The sequence below is a fragment of the Zootoca vivipara genome, chromosome 3 (genome assembly GCF_965207765.1).
Source record: "Zootoca vivipara chromosome 3, rZooViv2.hap1.1, whole genome shotgun sequence".
NCBI lineage: Eukaryota > Metazoa > Chordata > Lepidosauria > Squamata > Lacertidae > Zootoca > Zootoca vivipara.
The window spans coordinates 13,975,509-13,997,025 of NC_142586.1; the positions used below are offsets into that span (position 1 = coordinate 13,975,509).

General features: G+C 43.0%; 1 protein-coding gene across 2 annotated transcripts in view; it reads left to right on the plus strand.

Moving 5' to 3' along the window:
* The window catches only part of MACROD2 (mono-ADP ribosylhydrolase 2), a 900,701-nt gene that overhangs the window by 14,106 nt on the left and 865,078 nt on the right, over window positions 1-21,517 (plus strand). Inside the window, exon 3 of one of the 2 annotated variants that reach the window (XM_035110055.3) lies at window positions 7,959-8,066. In XM_035110055.3, the coding sequence (XP_034965946.3) occupies window positions 7,959-8,066 (108 nt within the window). The remainder of the gene's footprint in view (window positions 1-7,958; window positions 8,067-21,517) is intronic. The other variant, XM_035110056.3, reaches the window with a different exon arrangement.

Sequence of the window (21,517 nt, forward strand, 5' to 3'; positions counted from 1 at the left end):
AGGGTTGGACTAGATCAGGTATCCCCAGACTCGGCCCTCACTGGTCCTGTTAGCTAGGGATGATGGGAGTTGTAGTCCCCAAACATCTGGAGGGCCGAGTTTGGGGATGCCTGGACTAGATGATCCACAGGGTCCCTTCTAACTCTGCAATTCTAGGATTCGAAGGTGTATGCTCTACTGACATGCTTTTGATGGAACACAAACTGTGATAATGTGCATTTATGCACTTCTAGGACTCTATATTTGCTCTAAGCATAAGGGGAAAACCTTAGTACTAAATGTTTATTTTACTTCATAAAATTAAACCAGCACAATTGTGCCAAAATTCAATATTAGTTCTCAAATGTGATTTTCTTGACAAAGGCTCCCTCTAGTGGTAAATGTTAAAGCAAAATGTTTTCGACTTCTGCAAAAGTTCCCTTTGATTTTATTCTCACTTTTCTGGCTTGTACATGTTAGTTTGGAATAGTCAGCTGCTTTGCTAGCAAGGCACCCATCTGATTACCCTGTGCGTGTTCACAGAATGAATGAAGAGGTCATTAGGTGAGGATGGGTAAGAAGCTTTGTCAGCTGAAAAAGCTGTCCTTTGCATTTTGTTGATATCTTGCAGTAGAATAGCCTTTGGCTTTAGATTTGTCTGTATTGCTAAAAATCAAATGACCTCTACAATACAAAAACAAAACAAGAATATGCTAACAGTTCTAGAAGTCTGTCCTTGACCACAGTGTGCTTTCAGCTAGTAAAGATCTATACAAAGGAGATACTTTTATAATCTAGACAAAATAAATATTTTATGGTAATTGAACACTAAGCTGCTTCTTGCCATTTTGTGCACCGTATTCTGTATGCAGAATTAAGGGCACTAACTGCCCCATACCTTATTATTCAAGGAATTACATACCTTTCATATATATATTTCACACCCGATCTTATGTTATCCAGTAAATAGTGAAGCCCTGAAGGAGATTCATACTTTTGATTCTTTCTACAAGGGGTATGGAGTGGTGGTGGGTGACCCAGTTCAGAGGCATGCCAGTATGGGGTACAGAGCCACTCAAGGGGATAGTAGTTAGCATGTGCAGAAAGTGTTAAAGACTCACCTGTTCACTATGAAGTTTTCAGCTTTTCAGTCATGTTCTATATCCCAGTTACCAGGATTGGTTTCAGGGAGATGAGACTGTTACGAAAATAAAATATAGACGATTGACAGGGATTTAGAACTTGCCTAAGGCATTGCTAGGTTGGCAGGAGCTGGGACCGAGCAACGGGAGCTCAGATAAATAGGAACCGCTTTGGCGGGAAGGTAAACAGCGTTTCCGTGTGCTGCTCTGGTTTCGCCAGAAGCAGGGCCGGCCCTAAGGCAAGGCTGGGTGGCGCAGTGCGCCAGGGCACGAGGCTGCCAGGGGGTGCCGGGCTGCCAAACCTGTGCCCGCGGCAGCCGCGTTGCAAAACGGGGGGGGGGTCACTGGAGGGATCTTCGCGCCACGGCACCAGATATACTTAAGATGGCCCTGGCCAGAAGCGGCTTAGTCATGGTGGCCACATGACCCGGAGAATAAACATCGGTTCCCTCAGCCAGTAAAGCGAGATGAGCGCCACAACCCCAGAGTTGTTCGCGACTGGACTTAACTGTCAGGGGTCCTTTGCCTTTCTTTAAGGCATTGCTGTCAGCAGTAAATATCTACATCACACCCCTATTGTGGTAACAGAATGGGGCTGGATCTAGACACATCAAAGAAGTGTTTCAGTTTAAAGTGTTGTAAATTTAAACAGGGATAACAGCTAGAGAAAAACAGGACTCCACGTCACCATCTGGTGGCACAACATTATATTGCACATACAATGCATATAAATTGCTTTTTCTTTACCAGTCTAGCTGAGTCCTGGGTCAAGTATTACAAAACAGAATAAAAGAAAATGGAGAAAGAAGTAATGAAGAATTATAAGGATGACTGTGAGATGCAGAGAACCCCAACCACTTAACTACAAAGTGAAATTGTGCCCATCCAACTACCAATTTTGGAATCCCTTTTTGCCATTATTTGGTGGTTGGGCTATGGGGCTGAGTATTCCTCTTCTGACTTGCAGATTCCCTTCCACTGGTTTTAACCATGATAAAGTGTTACATTGGTACTGCCATTAACCATGGATTGAAGCCATAGATAAATGAAGCAAACGGTGGTTGGTATTAACAGCAGTTTATTGTAATATACAAATAACTGTTAACCATGGTTAAGACCATTGAGGAAGATTATTTGCATGAGAGAAGAGGGGCTATGGAAAGGTGGTACACATTCCTGTGCATCACTTGTGTTCTTCCAAACCTGGTTCAGAAATTGAGGGTGTAGGACAGAGAAAACACATTGAAGTTTTCTGAAATACCAGTGGCACGCTTCCCCTGGCAAATATAATTGCCTTCCTTTGGGATGTTTTTGTACTTAAGATAAAAATGTTGCATTGTTGGTTACATTAAATGGCAGGCAGTTGTGTGAGGGAAATTCCTTCCCACCTTATTTATTTTTTTACTATATTTTCTGTTAAATCTTCTCCTTTTTGAAATGCATTGTTTTATAAAATTGATGAATGACCAAAAGAGAAATTAAATTGAGCAACTAATATGGATACGCTGCTTGTGAAATCTAGAAATCAAACTTGTAATAATTATAGAAAGCACATAAATCTATGTGTACAGGTTTTAAGCATGTTAAAATTAGTAGGTCAACAGTTTATGGCATCTTCAGTTTTTAAAATTAAAATCTATTTTTTATTAGTATTAACTATCAGACTTAATAGTTGTTTTTACCTAAAAGGCCTCTAAGCAACTTGCATTTTAAAATATAAACCATAGCTGTCAAGTTCTCCCTTTTTAAAGGGAAATTCCCTTATGCTGAATAGGCTTCCTCGCGAGAAAAGGGAAAACTTGACAGCTATGATATAAACATACATTATATAAAAACCATATACAAATCAACATTTTCATGCAACACCTGTAATTCTAATTCACTCACACACATACTACACATGCAAAAATTAGTCTCACAGACTCTTGGCACTGGAGCTCAGTGCTTGGAGCCAGAAGGTATTATGAGAATAAAGAAACATAGCTACTTAACCCAAATGCATTCATTTCAGAAGAAACGATGTACAGGCAAAGCAGTTCAGCAACAACTATGCTGCATTATCCTGGTAAACAAAAGCATTACACCAGGACATGGAAGACATTGGTTCAAATCACACATCTGCTGAACATTGTTTCCCCCAAACATGGTGATAGGAGCGAGCCAGAAGTAAATTACAACGAGCAAGTTGTAGCTAAGTCTTTATTGGCAAAAACAGGATCTGCACATTAGTGTCAGGCCTAATGAGCGTAGGAGCTCATCTCTGGCAGGCCTTGTCCCCGTGAAGCAGTTGCTGAGACTTAAGGTCTCCACCTCCCCATAGTTGCCTAAGTCCCCTCCTCTACTGGATTTCCCCCAAGCAACTTGAAACTATACCTCTGTGAAGCTAGCTTCTTCTCCAGCCTCTTCATGCCTCTCCTGGTTCTGGGAGAATAGAGGGGAGCAGAGCTTGTTACAGCAGGAGGGGGAGACACCTGTGTGACTCGCCAGCCAGACTTATCTCTGCTTCCTCTCCTGCTTCTGATTCTGGACTTCTCTCTGCCACAGACTCCTTCCACTCACTAAGCCCTGTTACCTCTTCAGCTTCATACACTTCCCCCAATCTTCTCCCTCTGACCACTCATTGTTGTCCCACCACCAATCCCCTGGCTCTGAGCCTTCTTTCCTGGAGGGTGTGTGTTCCCCAGCTGGTTCCTCCCACCATTCCTCTGCGGCCAACCAGTCTGTGACACATAGGCACAATGGATGTTTTCCAAGCAAGTCAAAACATTTATTAGTGTTCAGTAAACAGTGAGCTTTTGAAAGAGGACTGCTGATATAGTGGGGGAGTTCAGTTTGAATGGGGATTAGAATATAAGCTTCTACCTCCAGAGAGCAAATCCTTAACTAGTTGCCTGTAGTAGTACCACCCTCCTTACGAACGTTTATGATAATGAGCTCTGCTAACCTGGAAGTAGGTACTCCTGGTAGCAAAATTCACCTCAGGATGTAAGCAGAAGTGGCGCGCTGGTGGCATGGCAGCAGCAGGAGGCCCCATTAGCGAAAGCGCGCCTCAGGTTAAGAACAGTTTCGGGTTAAGAATGGACCTCCAGAATGAATTAAGTTTGTAACCGAAGGTACCATTGTATAACCACATCAATAGCTTTTTTACTTCTGGTCAAACCTAGTGATCTGCCATGATTTCCCCATCCTTAGGCCAATGCAGTCCAAGAGCCTTGACTATGGTACCCAATTAGTTATAGTGTTGAGAACACATTCTCTAGAATTCCCATATTTTGAAGAGCAAAAAAGAGGGCATATTTGCTGACTTCTACTTTTAATTATGGATCCCTATGATGACACTCATTTTAAATACCGGTACCCCTGCTATATGTATGCTATAGAAGCTGTGGTGTATTGCTACCGTAGTAGCAGTGTTCTTAACTATCAACAACAAAATAATAATACAGTGGTACCTCTGGTTAAGAAATTAATTCGTTCCGGAGGTCCGTTCTTAACCTGAAACTGTTCTTAACCTGAGGCACCACTTTAGCTAATGGGGCCTCCTGCTGCTGCCATGCCGCCGAAGCACGATTTCTGTTCTCATCCTGAAGCAAAGTTCTTAACCCGAGGTAATATTTCTGGGTTAGCGGAGTCTGTAACCTGAAGCGTTTGTAACCTGAAGCGTTTGTAACCCGAGGTACCACTGTAGTACATACTGCTCCCTCACTTGCCACATGAAAGTATTTGGACTCCTGTTCACATCTTTGTGAACATATGTGTGCACAGAACAATTTATTATACTATTTAAAGGTACATATGGACTCTCATTAAGGGCAGGGGGATGTTAACTCTTGCCCTTCCAGACTCTTCCAGGATCTTGTAGTTGAGCCAGCATCCTTTTAGTTCAGCCACAAGAGAAGGAATTTATACTGTATGTAGCTAGTTTAAGATGCTGCTCTGTTGTGATTATCTGCTGTAGACTATCTTAGCCGGGTGCCTTAGATCTGAGTCTAATGCACTGGACTAGAACAATTTTCTTGGGTTACTGTAAACAAACAAACTGGGATATTTTGCCAAATTTTAAAAATGCGGTGAGACATAAATTTTGATCCTGAAAAGGAGACTATGTCTGGGGGGAAAGAGGACATATGGCAACTAGACCTGAAAAAGAGGGTGTGTCTTGGAAAAAGAGCACATATGACAACCCAAAGTCCTAGATTCACCCTCTGATGGTTCTCATAACATGATCACAGTGTCGAGGCAGGCAAATTTGGGCATTACTTCATACATTGCAGCCCATTCATGGGGTCTTCCAAAAACAACTTCCTTGTTTCTAAACCTTTTGCTACATCTGCTGGCCTGGTCATGTGTAAGTTGCTAACTTAGCACTACAGCTGCCAATTCATCAACAAACCTCTTGGCTTGTTCTTGTGCCTTTAATAGCTACTTAATCTTCCTAAATCAGTAGGTGAAAATTTTCAGATGACTGGCTTACATTACCACCTGCTGATTCAGTTGAGCATGACAAAATGCCGTAAAAAAAATGGTAACAACTTCACACTGGTAACACTTCCTTACCCTATACAGCTCACATTCACTAGCACATTATGTGCAATGATTTTGCAAAGTTTTTTGCAGATAAAGTCGCTCAGATTCGGGAAGAGGTAGACTCCAACGTGGGAGCAGGGCCGGGCCGGGGGAGTGCTAGAGTCCTGTCTAGTCAAGTTGTGTGGGATCAATTCCAATCTGTTACCTCCGAGGATGTGGACAGGCTGCTTGGACGAGTGAAACCAACCACCTGTCTCCTTGACCCTTGGCCCATCCTGGCTTATAAAAGCTAGCTGGGAAGGGCTGGGCGATGGGCTTCGCAGGTTGGTGAATACTTCTCTCTGTGAGGGAGCCTTCCCAGACCTGCTGAAAGAGGCGGTTATTAAACCGCTTCTTAAAAAACCATCTTTAGATGGGGCCAATATGGCCAACTATCGCCCAGTCTCAAATCTTCCATTCCTGGGCAAGGTGATTGAGCGAGTGGTTGCTGAACAACTCCAGGCATGCCTGGAAGAAGCGGACCATTTGGATCCCTTCCAGTCGGGATTCAGGCCTCATCATGGGACTGAAACTGCCTTGGTTGCACTAGTCGATGATCTCCGGCGGGCTAGGGACAAAGGTGAGAGCTGTTTCCTAGATCTGCTGGATCTCTCAGCGGCTTTTGACACCATCAACCATAACTTCCTTCTGGACCGTCTAGAGGGCTTGGGAGCTGGGGGCACTGTCATACAGTGGTTCCGCTCCTTCCTCCTGGGCCGTGTTCAGAAAGTGGTGGGGGGGATGAGTGTTCAGACCCCTGGGCTCTCACTTGTGGGGTGCCTCAGGGTTCTGTCCTCTCCCCCATGCTTTTTAACATCTACATGCAGCTGCTGGGAGAGATCATCAGGGGGTTTGGGCTGTGTGTTCATCAGTATGCGGATGATACCCAGCTCTACCTCTCTTTCAAATCAGAACCAGTGAAGGCGGTGAAGGTCCTGTGTGAGTGTCTGGAGGTGGTTGGAGGCTGGATGGCGGCTAACAGATTGAGATTGAATCCTGACAAGACAGAAGTACTGTTTGTGGGGGACAGGAGGCGGGCAGGTGTGGAGGACTCCCTGGCCCTGAATGGCGTAACTGTGCCCCTGAAAGACCAGATGCACAGCCTGGGAGTCATTTTGGACTCACAGCTGTCCATGGAGGCGCAGGTCAATTGTGTGTCCAGGGCAGCTGTTTATCAGCTCCATCTGGTAGGCAGGCTGAGACCCTACCTGCCCGCGGACTGTCTCGCCAGAGTGGTGCATGCTCTAGTTATCTCTCGCTTGGACTACTGCAATGCGCTCTATGTGGGGCTACCTTTGAAGGTTACCTGGAAACTACAACAAATCCAGAATGCGGCAGCTAGACTGGTGACTGGGAACGGCCGCCAAGACCACATAACACTGGTCCTGAAAGACCTACATTGGCTCCCAGTACGTTTCCGAGCACAATTCAAAGTGTTGGTGCTGACCTTTAAAGCCCTAAATGGCCTCGGTCCAGTATACCTGAAGGAGCGTCTCCACCCCCATCATTCTACCCGGACACTGAGGTCCAACGCCGAGGGCCTTCTGGTGGTTCCCTCGCTACGAGAAACCAAGTTACAGGGAACCAGGCAGAGGGCCTTCTCGGTGGTGGCACCCACCCTGTGGAATGCCCTCCCAACAGAGGTCAAAGAGAACAACAGTTACCAGACCTTTAGAAGGCATCTTAAGACAGCCCTGTTTAGGGAAGCTTTTAATGTTTGATGGATTTCTGTATTTTAAGTGTCCATTTAATAATACTGTTTTAAAAAGGATGGAAATCTGCTTCTTGGGACTATTTGTCGTTGGTTACCCACAACTTTATCAATGAAATATTTATTATTTTATAACAAACATTACTTGACTTTGTTTTATGCTGTTATACTGATTCTGTTTCAGTTGTGAGAAACTTAAAAACATAAAATTAACAAATCACAATCAATAATCAACCTGAAGCCATGGTTTATGTTAAGGAGAAAATCCCAGTCCGTGACTCAGAGGTAATGTGAAGTCAAAGCTTCCAGGTTTCTTTATCCTGCTCATGACAGAGGTGGAGTGAAGGTGTCTGTTTGTGATAAACTATGATAAGCCTGAAAGTCTGGTTCATTGTTGTATGTTAACACAGCTGCTAGTAATGAGTAGATCTAATTTTAATCCTTATAGTATTAAAATTACAGTTGTAAAATAATAATCCTCTGCTATACACTATGGGGTTCTTTTCTTCAGTGCATGTTGCTACTTCTGTGTGTGTTAAGATATTTCCATTTTCTTACAGAAGAAAACACCCAGGAACCTTTGCTGGAGAAGAAAAATCTGAGTGAGAAAGTCTCCCTCTACAGAGGTGATATCACGGTGCTTGAGATTGATGCCATAGTTAATGCTGGTAGGTGCTAAATGTTAAAAAGTCAAATATGACCTATGAAATAGAAGTGTCCAGTAAACTATATCTGAATAATCTTTGGGGTGTAGGAGGCCAAAATATGCAGAACTGCATGTATTTGGTGCTGTGCAGGAATCAAAGCACTGTTGCATTGGGTGGGAATGAAATCTGGGCTTCCCACATGGCATGCATGAATTCTACTACTGAACCACCAATTAATTTTTCTATCAATATTCTGAAGAGGGCTTATGTTTGAATCTCTTTCTTTGTAATAAATACTTTATAATACAGTACAGTCATACCTCGGTTTAAGTACGCTTCGGTTTGAGTACTCCACGGACCCATCTGGAACAGATCAATCCACTTTCCATGACTTTCAATGGGAAAGTTCGCTTCAGGTTAATTATGCTTCAAGTTAAGTACAGACTTCCGGAACCGACTGTGTACTTAAACCGAGGTACCACTGTAATTCTAATAATTACATGTGGCTTGAAACATGAAGCAAGGGTTTATTGGTTTACTGCATCAATAGAACCTCTGGAGATTCACTAGTCTGATCTTTAATGACAGTTGAGATTCTCAGGGTACTAAATTCTATCACCAATACAGTATTGGGGGGGTTTAGTAGAATCACAGAGTACATCATCCCTGCAAAAGCATCAAGAAAATGATAGTGTCAGTTTCTGTGATGCCTTGCAAATTATATGTTTGAAGCTGTTAATATAATCTAAATGAAGTGTACATCTCTTATGATTGTTTCTGATCACATTATTTGCAACGGAAGTTAAATTTTGTATATGGGGATGGTGTGAGGGTCATAGGATGATGCTGGATAAATAAGGTCTTTTAAATGAGATTTCGTTTTGCTGCCTGCATGTAAGATGTGCAATGCAGGGATTGTACAAGCTGGTCCAAACCCAACAGAATTGACATTGCTTCAACTTTGTTTTCTTGCATCTTCACAGTGGTTCAGTGAGGATGTAATATTGCATTGCATTCTCCCCTCACTTTCCTTTTGCATGAGCATTCCTCCCCCTACGCTCATTTTCAGTCCTAGTCTTAGCCTGATTTCCCCACTACTTCATAAGTACCTGGGGCGCAAAGGGCAATTCTATACCTCCCTGTTGCTCTCAGATACCAATCCTGCTCCAACATACAATATTGCTATATTCTGCACAGCAGCGCTCAAAATTCGTCGGAGGATGACCTGTGCCACTAGATTTAATGATTTAATGCAACTAGATTTAATGAACATATCAGATTGCTCTATAAATTAATAGTTAAAGTCTTTTATATATCAACCTTTTATGCTCTTCCACACCTACCCAATGCTCCTATCCCTTCTTTTAGCTTCTTTTAAGTTCTTATAGACTTTTATATTCACCTTCTTTTTAAATATCTTTTAGCTTTCCAAAATGCTTTTCAGATTTTAAATGACTGCATCCCACCCTTTTATGCTGGTCTATGACTGTAATAAAGGTTTGTTGTTGTTGTCAGTCCTAGTGCTGACTTTGGAGTAACTCTGGTCAGTATGTAGTTTGGCTCTACTTCACAGTAACTGAATATGGTCAGCCAATGTAACATTAAAAAGAGTGAAACAAAGGAAAAGAGAATGCTGTGGGGAAAGGAGCAAATTGGGGGTGAGGACAATAATGATTTTGTAGGGTTCCTATTGCTTTGCCTCAAGCTTGCTTTTGCTAATTGATAAAAACAACAGTTTTTGTCCTGCTGTAGATTTAATCTACTCATCATGTCTTCCCTGAATATTCTGAGTATAGGCTGCGATCATTTTGCGCACGTTCAATTGGTGTTCAACCACCAACAAGCTGGTTGTTTTGGACCTGGAATAGGGTGGAACGGGGTGGGGCAGTTGCTAGATTATATTGCTGTACTAGAACACCCTTGTATTTAATTACTCATCTGGTGGGCATAGGTGACAAGGAGTTGCATGCGGAAGAGGAAGGGAGCCAAGGAGGGCTGTTCTCTGTGCCTAGCAAGTAAGCTGCCAGATAAGGGAAGCCCCCTTTCTTCACACTTTATGTAGAAGTGCAGCATGCCATAGCAGGAATGTTAAAACTCTTGAGAAGGTTGGCTTCAGATTTGAGGTAGCCCTGGCAAAGTGCTCTCTGATGGGGCCCCTCCCCGGTTGATGGCACTACTGAGCTTACCTGGCAGTGGAGGTAGGCGATAGCAGAGCTTGGTAGCTGTGTGCTACTGTCTTAATTTCTCACAATCCTCCAGTGGGGTGCATGGAACATCAAAATGCTTGCTAAATCCAGCCATGTGCTGCTGCCTGGAATGTCTTGCAAGAAAAATAAAATAGAGGAGGGTGTAGGGAGGGTGTAGGGCAGGTATCAGCAGTAGGTCTTGCCAAGGTGCTGAGTCCCCCTTGGCAGGTGCTCCAGGATGCTTGCTGCTGATGTTGGCCCTGGCTCTCCACCCCTCCTCTGCTAGCGCTCAGAAAGCAGAAAATGTTTGTGACAGACTAATAGCCTTTGTGGACATAATTGTAAGGCACTGCTACAAATTATTCCTTGCTCTGTAATCTGCTCTTGAATATCTGAGTAAGGTAGAAGAAGAAGAAGAGGAGGAAGAGTTTGAATTTGATATCCCACTTTATCACTACCCGAAGGAGTCTCAAAGCAGCTAACATTCTCCTTTCCCTTCCTCCCCCACAACAAACACTCTGTGAGGTGAGTGGGGCTGAGAGACTGCAAAGAAGTGTGACTGGCCCAATGTCACCCAGCAGCTGCATGTGGAGGAGTGGAGATATGAACCCAGTTCACCAGATTACGAGTCTACCACTCTTAACCACTACACCACACTGGCTCTGGTAGTATCAAACTGATGAAAGTTATAAATACCATGCTAGAACTAATGTTTCTCTTCACCTTCCCTTGATGGAAGTTCATGCCTAAAAACAGAGGAGTAACATTTTCCCCACCATGTTTATACCTGTACAGTATAAACTTTCTCAACTTTGGGGTGGATATCAGTAATTTTAGTCTTGCTTTCTTATTGGCTTCTGTGTTGGTGTCATTTCACTGAGACAATAAAGATAAATTGCTATGGTTAGGCAACAGAGTTTGCAAGAAATGAGGCTTTGTGGCTGGTAAATCTGTTGAAAAGTATAATGTAGCTTTTAATTTACTTAACTGATGGTGATTCATTTCTCATGTAGAAGTAAAAACAGATTAGTTACTGGTACAGAATTTTAAGAATGTTGCCAGAAACACATTTGAAGCAACTATCCTACCATATTGTGGTACCTACTGAATACAAGATCTATATCTATTCTATACAGCAAAATGTGTTCTCTACATTTCATGTGAAAAAATAATTCCAGTTGCTCTTTGTAAAGATCACTTATAGAAAAGAAAAAGGTTTAGGAAACACTGCCATCTTAAAAGCATAGTGTCAACTTATTGTTTTAAACAACATAGAGCATGAAGTTTTAGTGCTTGACTCTTTCCACTGCTTCTGTTGACCTTCAGGGACTTTCTGGTTTGCTTAGCTGCATTTTAATTTTATGAAGCATCTCATGGCTTGTCAAGCCAAAAATTAAACTTCAAGGTAGAGGTAGGGTATTTATATGTTAGAATTGTGAACTGAATATATTAGCCATGAATTATGTTTAAATGAATGTGTTAGTATAGTCTGTTGACTAACTGAGCCCCACCGCCCCACATGAACAGCTTGTTAATGCATAATCAGTCACTGAGGTTGCCATGAATCTGTAGCTTAATGAACAGGTGAGGGGAGAGGAGGAATTTAAATCTGAAATTGATCTGACAGCTCATCGCTGATTGCTAATCCATTTCATTTGGCAACTTAATTTATCACACAGCTAAAATTTTCTTCTTGTAGCTTTCTGGGAGGAATTAATTCAGAAGCATGCCCAATAATATTGGGTTGAGCCAGCCTATTTGTATTTTGCAGCAGTGCTGAAGACTGGAAAACTGTGTGGGTGGGATGGAGAAAGCTTCTATGAATAACCTTTAATTTTGACTTGCTATCAGCAGAGAACAGAACTGTGTGCAGCCTTATTATGATTTTGTTCTTGAGCACATCATTTCACATAAGGAGGATATAACTGAAATCTGCATCTTTTCTTGAGAAGGTGAGGCTTTCCTGGGCCTTTTAATGTGCAAAGTTGAAGCATTGGTTTATTGTTGGCTGGTGGCTCCTAAAAGGGTGTATATAGGGTGCTACAAGTTCCACCCACCTAAACAGAGGATGATAACCAGCAAAACCGTATACAGGGTAGGTCCATTAGCTTACTTTCATCCAGAGTGTTTAGTCTGAGGTATTATACACTAATTTAGACTGAAGCCAAAACTGAATTGAGCTAATTTGGGGGAATCAAGACTTTGTCAGAGTTGGGTGGAGACAGCCCCGGCTTAGGCCTCCTAGAGGCCTCCTAGAGCAATCCAGAGCTGTCAGGCAGAGGCGTCTTAGCCATAGAGGCTACTGGCGCAAGGCACCAGGGCGCCACGGCCTGGTGTGCTGTGCTGTGCCGTGCCCAGAGCCTCTGAGCCGCCCTCAAGCCCTGCCGCCAGCGCCGCTCTCACCCGCCTCTTTCTTGGGCTGCGGGCGCTGTTGCGGGGAAGCCGGCCACAAGCCTCCTGTTGGCACGGCAGCCAGGGCTCCCTGGGCGGAGGAACCGCACAGCTGCTTCTGCCGAGCAGGCGGACGCGGAGGCGGAGCACAGGTGGCAGCATCCCTGCCTCCCTTTCTGCCGCTGCAGCCTCCAGCTTGGCAATCTTCCCTTCCTGCTGCCCCGGGCGGCTTCAGGGCTCCGCCGGGCACAAAGGCAGCCGGCCGGGCGAGGAGCGTGGCAGCCGCACGCAGAAGACGCAGCCCTGCAAACGAGCAGGCGAGAGGTCGCCTCCGCGTTGGCCGCAGCCCGAGCTACCTGTGCAGCTGGCCGGGAGCACCCGGGCGGCTTTGTGTGGAGTGGCGGCGGCGGCGTGGCCTGGCCGAGCGCAGCACTACATGTCCTGGCAGCCTGCGGCGGAAAGGCCTGCCCCTGCCTCCCTTTTTGCTGCTGCTGCCGCCAGCACTGCTGCCTCCAGCTCGGTGATCTTCAGGGGTGGAGGAGCTGCGGGAGGAGGAGCGGTGCGGTGGCCCCGTTTGTGCTCTCCAAGGAGCGTGCGGGAGGGAGGGAAGGGTGGGGGGGCGCCCGAGGGTTCCCTGCATCAGGACGCCAAATCGGCTTAAGACTGCCCTGCTGTCAGGGGCAGGTGTCAGGCAGAAAGGAGGAGCTGTATGCGTGTTTCCAGCATGCACACAGTCTAACTGATAAGGATTGAACCTTCTACTCATCAACTGGTGAATGGAGAGTCCAGTTCCGCTGGCTGCAAGGGCCTGTTTCAGCAGCATGCAGGGTACGGGCTGGAGAAACAGACTGCAGCAGGATTGGATCTTCAGATCTACTAGGATTCATTCTTGCAGGCTGCAGGGATCAGCTTTGTCAGTGTGTTTGTCAGGGATGGGCCAAACGTTCAATTAGGGTTCCTTAAATGTTTGTCCCACCGTTGAATTGATTTAGGGTGTCAGATTCAGGTCAATGGCCCAGTTGAAGTATCCATTATTTGGTGGACCCTATTTCTCCTCCTGACCTCTAAATGCCAAATCTATTTCACTTAAAAAATTTAAAACAGTTACAACTCTTCACTACTTCAAAATAGTACTGTGTGGTTTATCTCATCTGTTCTTCAAGTTGCTTATCCACAGTATTTTTATTTGATTTCCTTGTTATCCAAAGCAACATCACACTCTCATGTTCTATGCTGTCTCCATGATTCTCCAAAGTTATGAGTAATTCATCCAGTCAGAAAAACCCACCTGTTGTAAGTGATGTAAGTGAAAGGAGTTTGCAAACAAAACAGTACATACAGCCTTTGCTCTTTGAGTAAATCAACCAGGATCTCATCACAGTCTGGGCATTTTAAAATCTTTTTTCCAAAATATTTGTTTGAGAAACTTATTTGTTTGAGAAACTTATTTGTTTGAGAAACTTATTTTTTTCCTCCTTGTAAACCCTGCTTAAATTTGTATGTACATCTTTCTTTTTTTGCAAAAAAAACCCATGTTCTGTATGAAATCAACTGTTATGGGCCAGTGTCCAAGGTCACTGTATTCTTTGAAATCCCTGAATTTGCTTCCTGTTCATGTTTCTGCTTAGTCTCTGTTTTGCAGTACTTTCATGTTGACCACTGTGATTATCATCTGTATCAAAAGTGTTAGCAGTGGGTTGAATATTGGTAAAAAGAGCTCTCCCAGTTTGTGCACTGTCACAGGCCTCAGTGGTGTTTGCTTGGCTTGTTTCAACTGTAGATGTTCGTGTTCGTATCCACTTACGGTAAGTACTTTTGTGATCGCATTGTTATTCCTCTAGGGTCTTGACCTGTGTTAAAAATGGGGGGAGGGGTACAATAGCCAAAGGAGAACAACTTACCATGATGTTCCACCTTTCCAACATCTGTGCTACTGAGTCTGAAACTTTGGGATTGTTGAAATATATCCAACAAAAAATTAGCTTGAACTCAAGTTGGGTCTACTGGACCCATTTTTTTAAAAGCAGCCACTTCTGGGGCCCCTCCAGGATCAGGGATCCCTAAGCTTAAGGGTGGTATAGTGGTTAAGAGTGGTGGACTCATAATCTGGTGAACCGGGTTCGCTTCCCTGCTGCTGGGTGACCTTGGGCTAGTCACACTTCCCTGAAGTCTCTCAGCCTCACTCATTTCACAGAGTGTTTTTTTGTGGGGGAGGAAGGGAAAGGAGATTGTTAGCCACTTTGAGACTCCTTAAGGGGAGTTAAAGGCGGGATATCGAGTCCAAACTCTTCTTCTTCTCTTCTTAAGCTTCATTAGTTTCATAGTAGATCCATCCCTGGTACAAGTATTTCAGATTGCTATCATTCTGCATCTTTGCAGATGAGAAAAATAATACTTGGGCTTTCCTAAATGTAACATGTTTGTCACTGGGAACGGAGGTGTAGCTAAGGTGGATTGGGGGGGCACTGGGTGCCACACTGCAGGGGGCGTCACTTACCGTGCCTGAGCCACACGTCTCTCCTGGGAGTGATGTGGTGGCTCAGGCACCTGCAGCCCCTGGACTGCTTTTTTGAGCAGTGCAGAGCCTGCAGGGAATCTGCCCACCGCTTCCCCATCAGCTGTAGAGCGGCTGAGGGGGAGGTGGCAAGCGGATGTAAGCCCTACGATGCCGTTTCGGGCAGTGTGGAGCTTGCATGCAGTCTGCCTGCCCCCTCACCCTCAGCCGCTCTACAGCTGATGGGGAAGCGGTGGGCAGATTCCGTGTAGGCTCTGTGCTGCTTGAAAAAGCAATGTAGGCCTGCAAGGCACCAGAGCAGAATGGGGCTCAGGCACTGGGATTATGGTGTGCCCCGCCTTGCCCCATGGGCACCTTGCCCCGCCCCCAGGCACCCAAGCGGCTACTGGTAGCTACGCCACTGGCTGGGAACCATTAGGGATGCTATTCTTTTATCAATGTTTAGCCTTTAAATTGGGAAGTCTTGGGGAAGCTTACCACTTCCTGTGCTTTATGGGAGTTGACCATCTTTCATTTTTGAGAGCTGTTAATTGGTTTACATCAACTGCAATATTTTTAGAACATAGGTGGCCAAGCAGTGCATTTTTTTCCATGCTGCATTTGAAGAGCTATAGTTTGTAATCTTAAAAATAACAGCACACTGTGTTTTTTCTCATCTTGTTTATTCTGAAGACCAAGTATGCATGCTCATCAGATGGACGACAGTGGGTTATGCCATTTGTGTTTAAATACAATATTTCCCAAGGTAGCCCATTAATCAGATTCAGTTCTCCATCTATAAAAACAAGTGAGCCAGCAGAACATATTTCAATTTCAGGAGTATTCTGAGGCTACTCATCATTAAGATAGGAAGAACATGCATTTGTGAACTTAGTGGGGAAGGGGGGTCACACTTTTCAATTCTATATACACTTCGGCATAAGTCTCATTGAACTAAGTAAGACTTATAGCTGAGTAGAATTGCAAAAGATTTTGCATAATGTCCATGATCTGAGTTGTTGTGTATAAAATCACTAATGGTATGAAAGGGATACTGAAACTACATATATTTCTACTTACAATGTTTCCAACTTATGCTTATGATTGTTCTTCAGTTGCTATATTTTTGGAAAATATGATTTTAAAGTATGTTCTGGAGTAATCCATTTTTTAAAAAGAGCTGAAAGAATGTAAGGAGAATTTGTGGTAGATATACAGTATCTTTTTCTCTCACATGCAAAGATATGCTAAATATGGATTCTATTTTAGCTAAAATTCTATGTTTGGCAGAACACTTTTATTAATTGAGTATTTGGAAATTGTGACTTGAAAGTGTTTGTTTTCTGACTGATTGTAGAATTGTTTAAAAATAAGAAATGGGGTGATTACAGCATCCAGTCTTTAACTAGCTGTTCTGTTTGCTTTTTGCTTATTGTTTTGTGTTTATTTCATGATTCATGGATCATCTTATGCTGAAGCAAGAAAAATGCTGTGTTAATTGTATCAATTAAGATAATGGATAATAAAATGAAGTGAAACATAAAGCCAATCATCCAAATAATGTAACTTATTGCTTTGCACTAATTGAATTTGACTGTGAGATGCAGCATATTCAGGAAATTGTTTGGCACTATGGCCCATACAGAGACTTTTAAGCTTCAAGTCATATAATTAGATCAGCTAAGTATGCAGCCTTGTATTGTGCTAGCCTGTCATGGCATATTTCTCAAGTGTTTAACATTTGACTTAAAAAGACTTGGAAGAATATAGATAAAGTTTTCCAAATAATGGGCATGGAGTGTTTTGAATAACAATGTTAAATAGCAGTAATGCTGGACACTATCCCCGTTCAATTGTACATTTCCCACTGTGCTAAATCACAGTTTAACAAGCCAAGAAGGGCAAGTGGAATCACACCCCTTCCCCTTGCTCGCTCCTGTTGGGTGCCTAAAGGGACCCCTGACCATTAGGTCCAGTCGTGACTTACTCTGGGGTTGCGGCGCTCATCTCGCTTTATTGGCCGAGGGAGCCGGCGTACAGCTTCCAGGTCATGTGGCCAGCATGACAAAGCCACTTCTGGCGAACCAGAGCAGCACACGGAAACGGTGTTTACCTTCCCGCTGGTGCGGTACCTATTTATCTACTTGCACTTTGACGTGCTTTCGAACTGCTAGGTTGGCAGTTCTGTTGGGTGCCTACTCCCCCTCTTTGGGTGCTCCCTCCTATTGGGTGCCCTCTTTGTTTTTGGTTAGTAAACTGGCATTAACTGATCACCCCATTTTGGTTGTTAATGGGGGAACTGCTATTTAAGAGTACAGAAGGTAAGATTGAAGTAGGGAGTGAATGGTCCCAGCACTCATTTCTGGTTTGCTAAACTAAACTGGCTTGAGAAACCATAGTCCATCCAGTGCAATATGGACTCTGAATGGAAATAAGTCTCTGAAGCAGAGATAATAATAATAATTTTTATTTATTTATACCCCGCCCTTCCCAGCTAAGACCAGGCTCAGGGCAGCTAACACTGAATATAAATACAGTAAAAACATTTAAAAACAACACAAAACAGTTGATTAAGCTATAGGTTAGAATACAGTTTAAAGTGCAGCTTAAAATGCAGCATTGTTCTAATGGTAGCCTATAGATCAAAGCCATAAGGGGAGAAAATGTCAAATATTCACCGGGGCCAACTATCCATGTTGGTCCTACAAGGGCCAGCAAAAGGAGCCGAGGGAAAATTTATATACAAATCCCATATAAGGGGTTCCATAAAAAAAGATCTTTCTTACATGAGAGTCATTTTAGTTGAGGATCCTGGAGATTAAATCTGGGGCTCTTTTCTGGTAAAACGTGCTCTGTCTCGGAATCTTAATTTTTCAGTGTTCTCTCTCATACATTTGTGCATCGATCTATGAGAGCCAGCTCATGATATTCAAACTTTGGTGGAATGAAGCACATCTTACTATCGCAGGGCAGAACTACATGTTGCATTGGAATAATGGGGTATTGAACTCTTATGTGTGTGCTGTAATTCAGATATGTACTTCAGTGGATACTTGCATGGAATATTTGTTGGACTCGAGGAGAGGGTGCCCAACCCTTCCCACCAATTCTCTCATGCAAATGACTTCCTTGCCGTTCTATTTTTTATCTCAGATTGGCCCTGAAACCAGAAGTCATACTAGTGTAGTGGGGTATCTTTGGGGAGCATTGGACTAAGGAAAAGTACCTCTTGCACCTACCCATTAATCCTGCTATGTAAGTTATTCCAACCACAAATACAGGTTTGAAGGTCCTGGTTTGCTAATAACTACATCTGGTTCTGCATTCAGTTTATGTGGAAGGAATTTTAAGAGTTTTGACTGGCATTAAATACTGGATGGAATGAAATAATGAATTGTATCTGAATGTGCTTTATATAGAATGCAAAGTACATACGAACATTACTTAAGCTTTTTCTTGTGCAGTACTAACAATTTCCTGAATTAGTGTATATAAATGCAAGGATTGACCAGGTAATTTGAACTCTTATATTTTCTACCTGTTCAAATGTTGAAATGTTGTGGCAAGCGGCATAGTGCTGTCGCTAGGGTGTGCTGTGATTCCATGAATCAGTCTGCCTTTCATAATCAAGCTAGCTGCAAATGAATTTTTTGTCTGCTTTTGGTGCTGCTTCATGGCCATGAATTTTTCAGCACGTTGCTTCACTATCACCTGGGCAACTGACTGAGTTCCCATGTTATTTTATTTGTGTGTTACAGCATGTTTCCCTCCTCCTTCAGTGTACTCACGTGAATGAATGAAAATCTGAGGCTTGTTAGCATAGTATCCAAAAGTCTCAGAAGAGGGCCATGGTACAATGCAGCGATCACCTCTTTTTTTCTTCAAACAACAGGGGCTGCCAAATGGGTGGTTTAAAAAATTAGGTACCATTGCCCTTTAAAGCAGTTTGTGGCTGTAGAGTAGCTAGGGCAGTACTGATCTCACTAGTAATGTAACTGATCTCCATCATGTAACTAGTATTTGGGTGAGAAAAAGATAGTAAACTCCAGATTGTGCCATTCTCTACATTGTTGCTGCTCATCTTTAGTAAGGTGGAGAAGGTAATATATATACATACACAGAGTAAACCCCCAATTTATGCTAGAGTTACTTTCTGGGGGTTACCATAGCTGCCAAGTCTCCCGTATTCCCCAGGAAACCCCCGTTTTTCCAGCTGTTTCCCGCTGGCAGCCCGGATTTAAAAAAACCCCGTAAATCCCCCGGATTCTTACCTGCCCAGGGAGGCTCCTTCTGCGCATGTCTGGAGTCTCTGGACATGCGCAGAAGCGACTTCCGGCACTGTGGCCATTTTGGAAATGGGCAGAGCATGCGTAGAAGCGACTTCCGGTGCTGCTCTGCCCAGTTCCAAAATGGCCGCAGCGCAACTTCTGGTGCCAATCCCGGATTTTTCAATCTGGGAGTTGGCACCTATGGGGATTACACCTAAAGCTAAAATTGTGTATAGTTAAGGCCAGTTGGGCTCAATGGTGAGTGGGATTGCTAATCCCCCCCGAATGCCCGTCCCTTTCCACCCCCTTTTTATTTATTTTTTGCCAAGTACATGAAGCTGAATATACACAAGGTAAATGTACATAACTTGCAGGCTTGTTATGTTGTCAGTGCATGACAACATGCATGAACTTTTTGTCAGTGCATGACAACATGCATGAACTTTTTTAGTATTATGAATATTACTGTTCTCTATTTTTGTATTTTTTTGTATTTTTAATGTTAGTAAGATGCTGTAAAGAGCAGTGAATGCGTTTAATAATAATTACGGTAATAAATATCTTTGTTGGAACCTTACTCAGGGCCAAATAAGCTATGTGCTTAAATAAATAGCTGTCTCTACCTGTTACTACAAGGCTTCATCCTGACCCCATTCCTTGTTCTTCCCTGGATGGGGGATTTTTAAATCAAAAGTTACAAAGCTAATAATGTGAACTGCCTTGGGAAGAAAATCTCACAGGGGGCCACCACCTTTCTCCCAGCCCTTGGACAAGGCACATAGATAAGTGCCTCAGATTATGATCATACAGCCCAGGTTGATTAATGAATCTTTTTATTTAATTGCTTTTCTAACTGTGTGGGATTTTTCTTTTTAGTTATTTTCATGAACTTGCTTTCAGCCTTTTTGCATTATAGAATTAATTGCACTCCCCCTGCCCCAGTCATATGAAGCTTAAAGAACTATAATGAACTTTCTAGGATGTACTGAACTATTTGCTTCCTTTGAACTACAAGCCATGTGAAAATTGCTTTTAAAACCCTAGGAAGGTATTTGCATTTAGTGCTTTTCTCTTGAATGAGACATAATAAAGCAGAGGTCTTGACTAGCCTCAAAAATCTTAGGTAATGAGCCTCCATAAAAGAACCAAGTTGTTCTGATGCTTTGGCTAAATTTCAATCCATATACTGTAATTAACTGAAACAATGCTTTTTATTATGTCTTCTTTTTTGCCCAACATTTTGTGTCTGAAACTGTAGGTCAATCTCAGAATGTTTATTGGACTGAATAAAAGTTTGTCAAAATTTAGGGAGGGAGATGTTAATTGGAGATAACACATGAAATGGCCTGTGTCCAGATTGGTTCAGGTAATACTGCATTCTGTTGGTTCCAGTAATACTGTTTATATAAGAAATTATTTGACCTAAAACATAATCTGCATTGTTTCATTTTTCAAAAAATATTGTAATCCTAATAAAGTCATTCTATTACCTTCCAGGGAATTATACCCCTTATAATTAATACTGAAAGAGCCATTCTTTCCAAAAGTAAAATAGGCTACATATGATGGAATTTGTTTGTGAATATTCTGCTATAAATTATTTCTCACTGTATGATTTTCCTCTTCAGCTCATCACCATTTTTCATCTTGGTGTGAGCTTTGAAATCTTCCTTCCTTCCTTCCTTCCTTCCTTCCTTCCTTCCTTCCTTCCTTCCTTCCTTCCTTCCTTCCTTCCTTCCTTCCTTCTACCAAGTGCCAATTCAGACATTATTTCCATTCACACACACCTGCCAACTTCCCCATGTGAGTTCAGTATTCAATGTTGTTGAAGATCTCACATCTAAATAATGATGGGACCCTGTGGTTCAGATATTACTTGCCAGGCACCATGAAAGAAACAAGGAGGAAGCACATAAATCCATGCAGATTATGGCCTCCCATGAGAATTATTTGAAGCTGGAACTGACAATGTGCTACTTTAAACCTTGTAAAGTAGTTACAGGAGTGGAAGTGATTAGTTCATAAGACAGAAAACAAAATGAGCAATGACCACTTTTCCTTGACAGCAAAAGGAAGGTCATGTTAAAAAAGTGAAGTAAGTTAAAAATGTTCCCCTGCATTTCAGAATAAAGG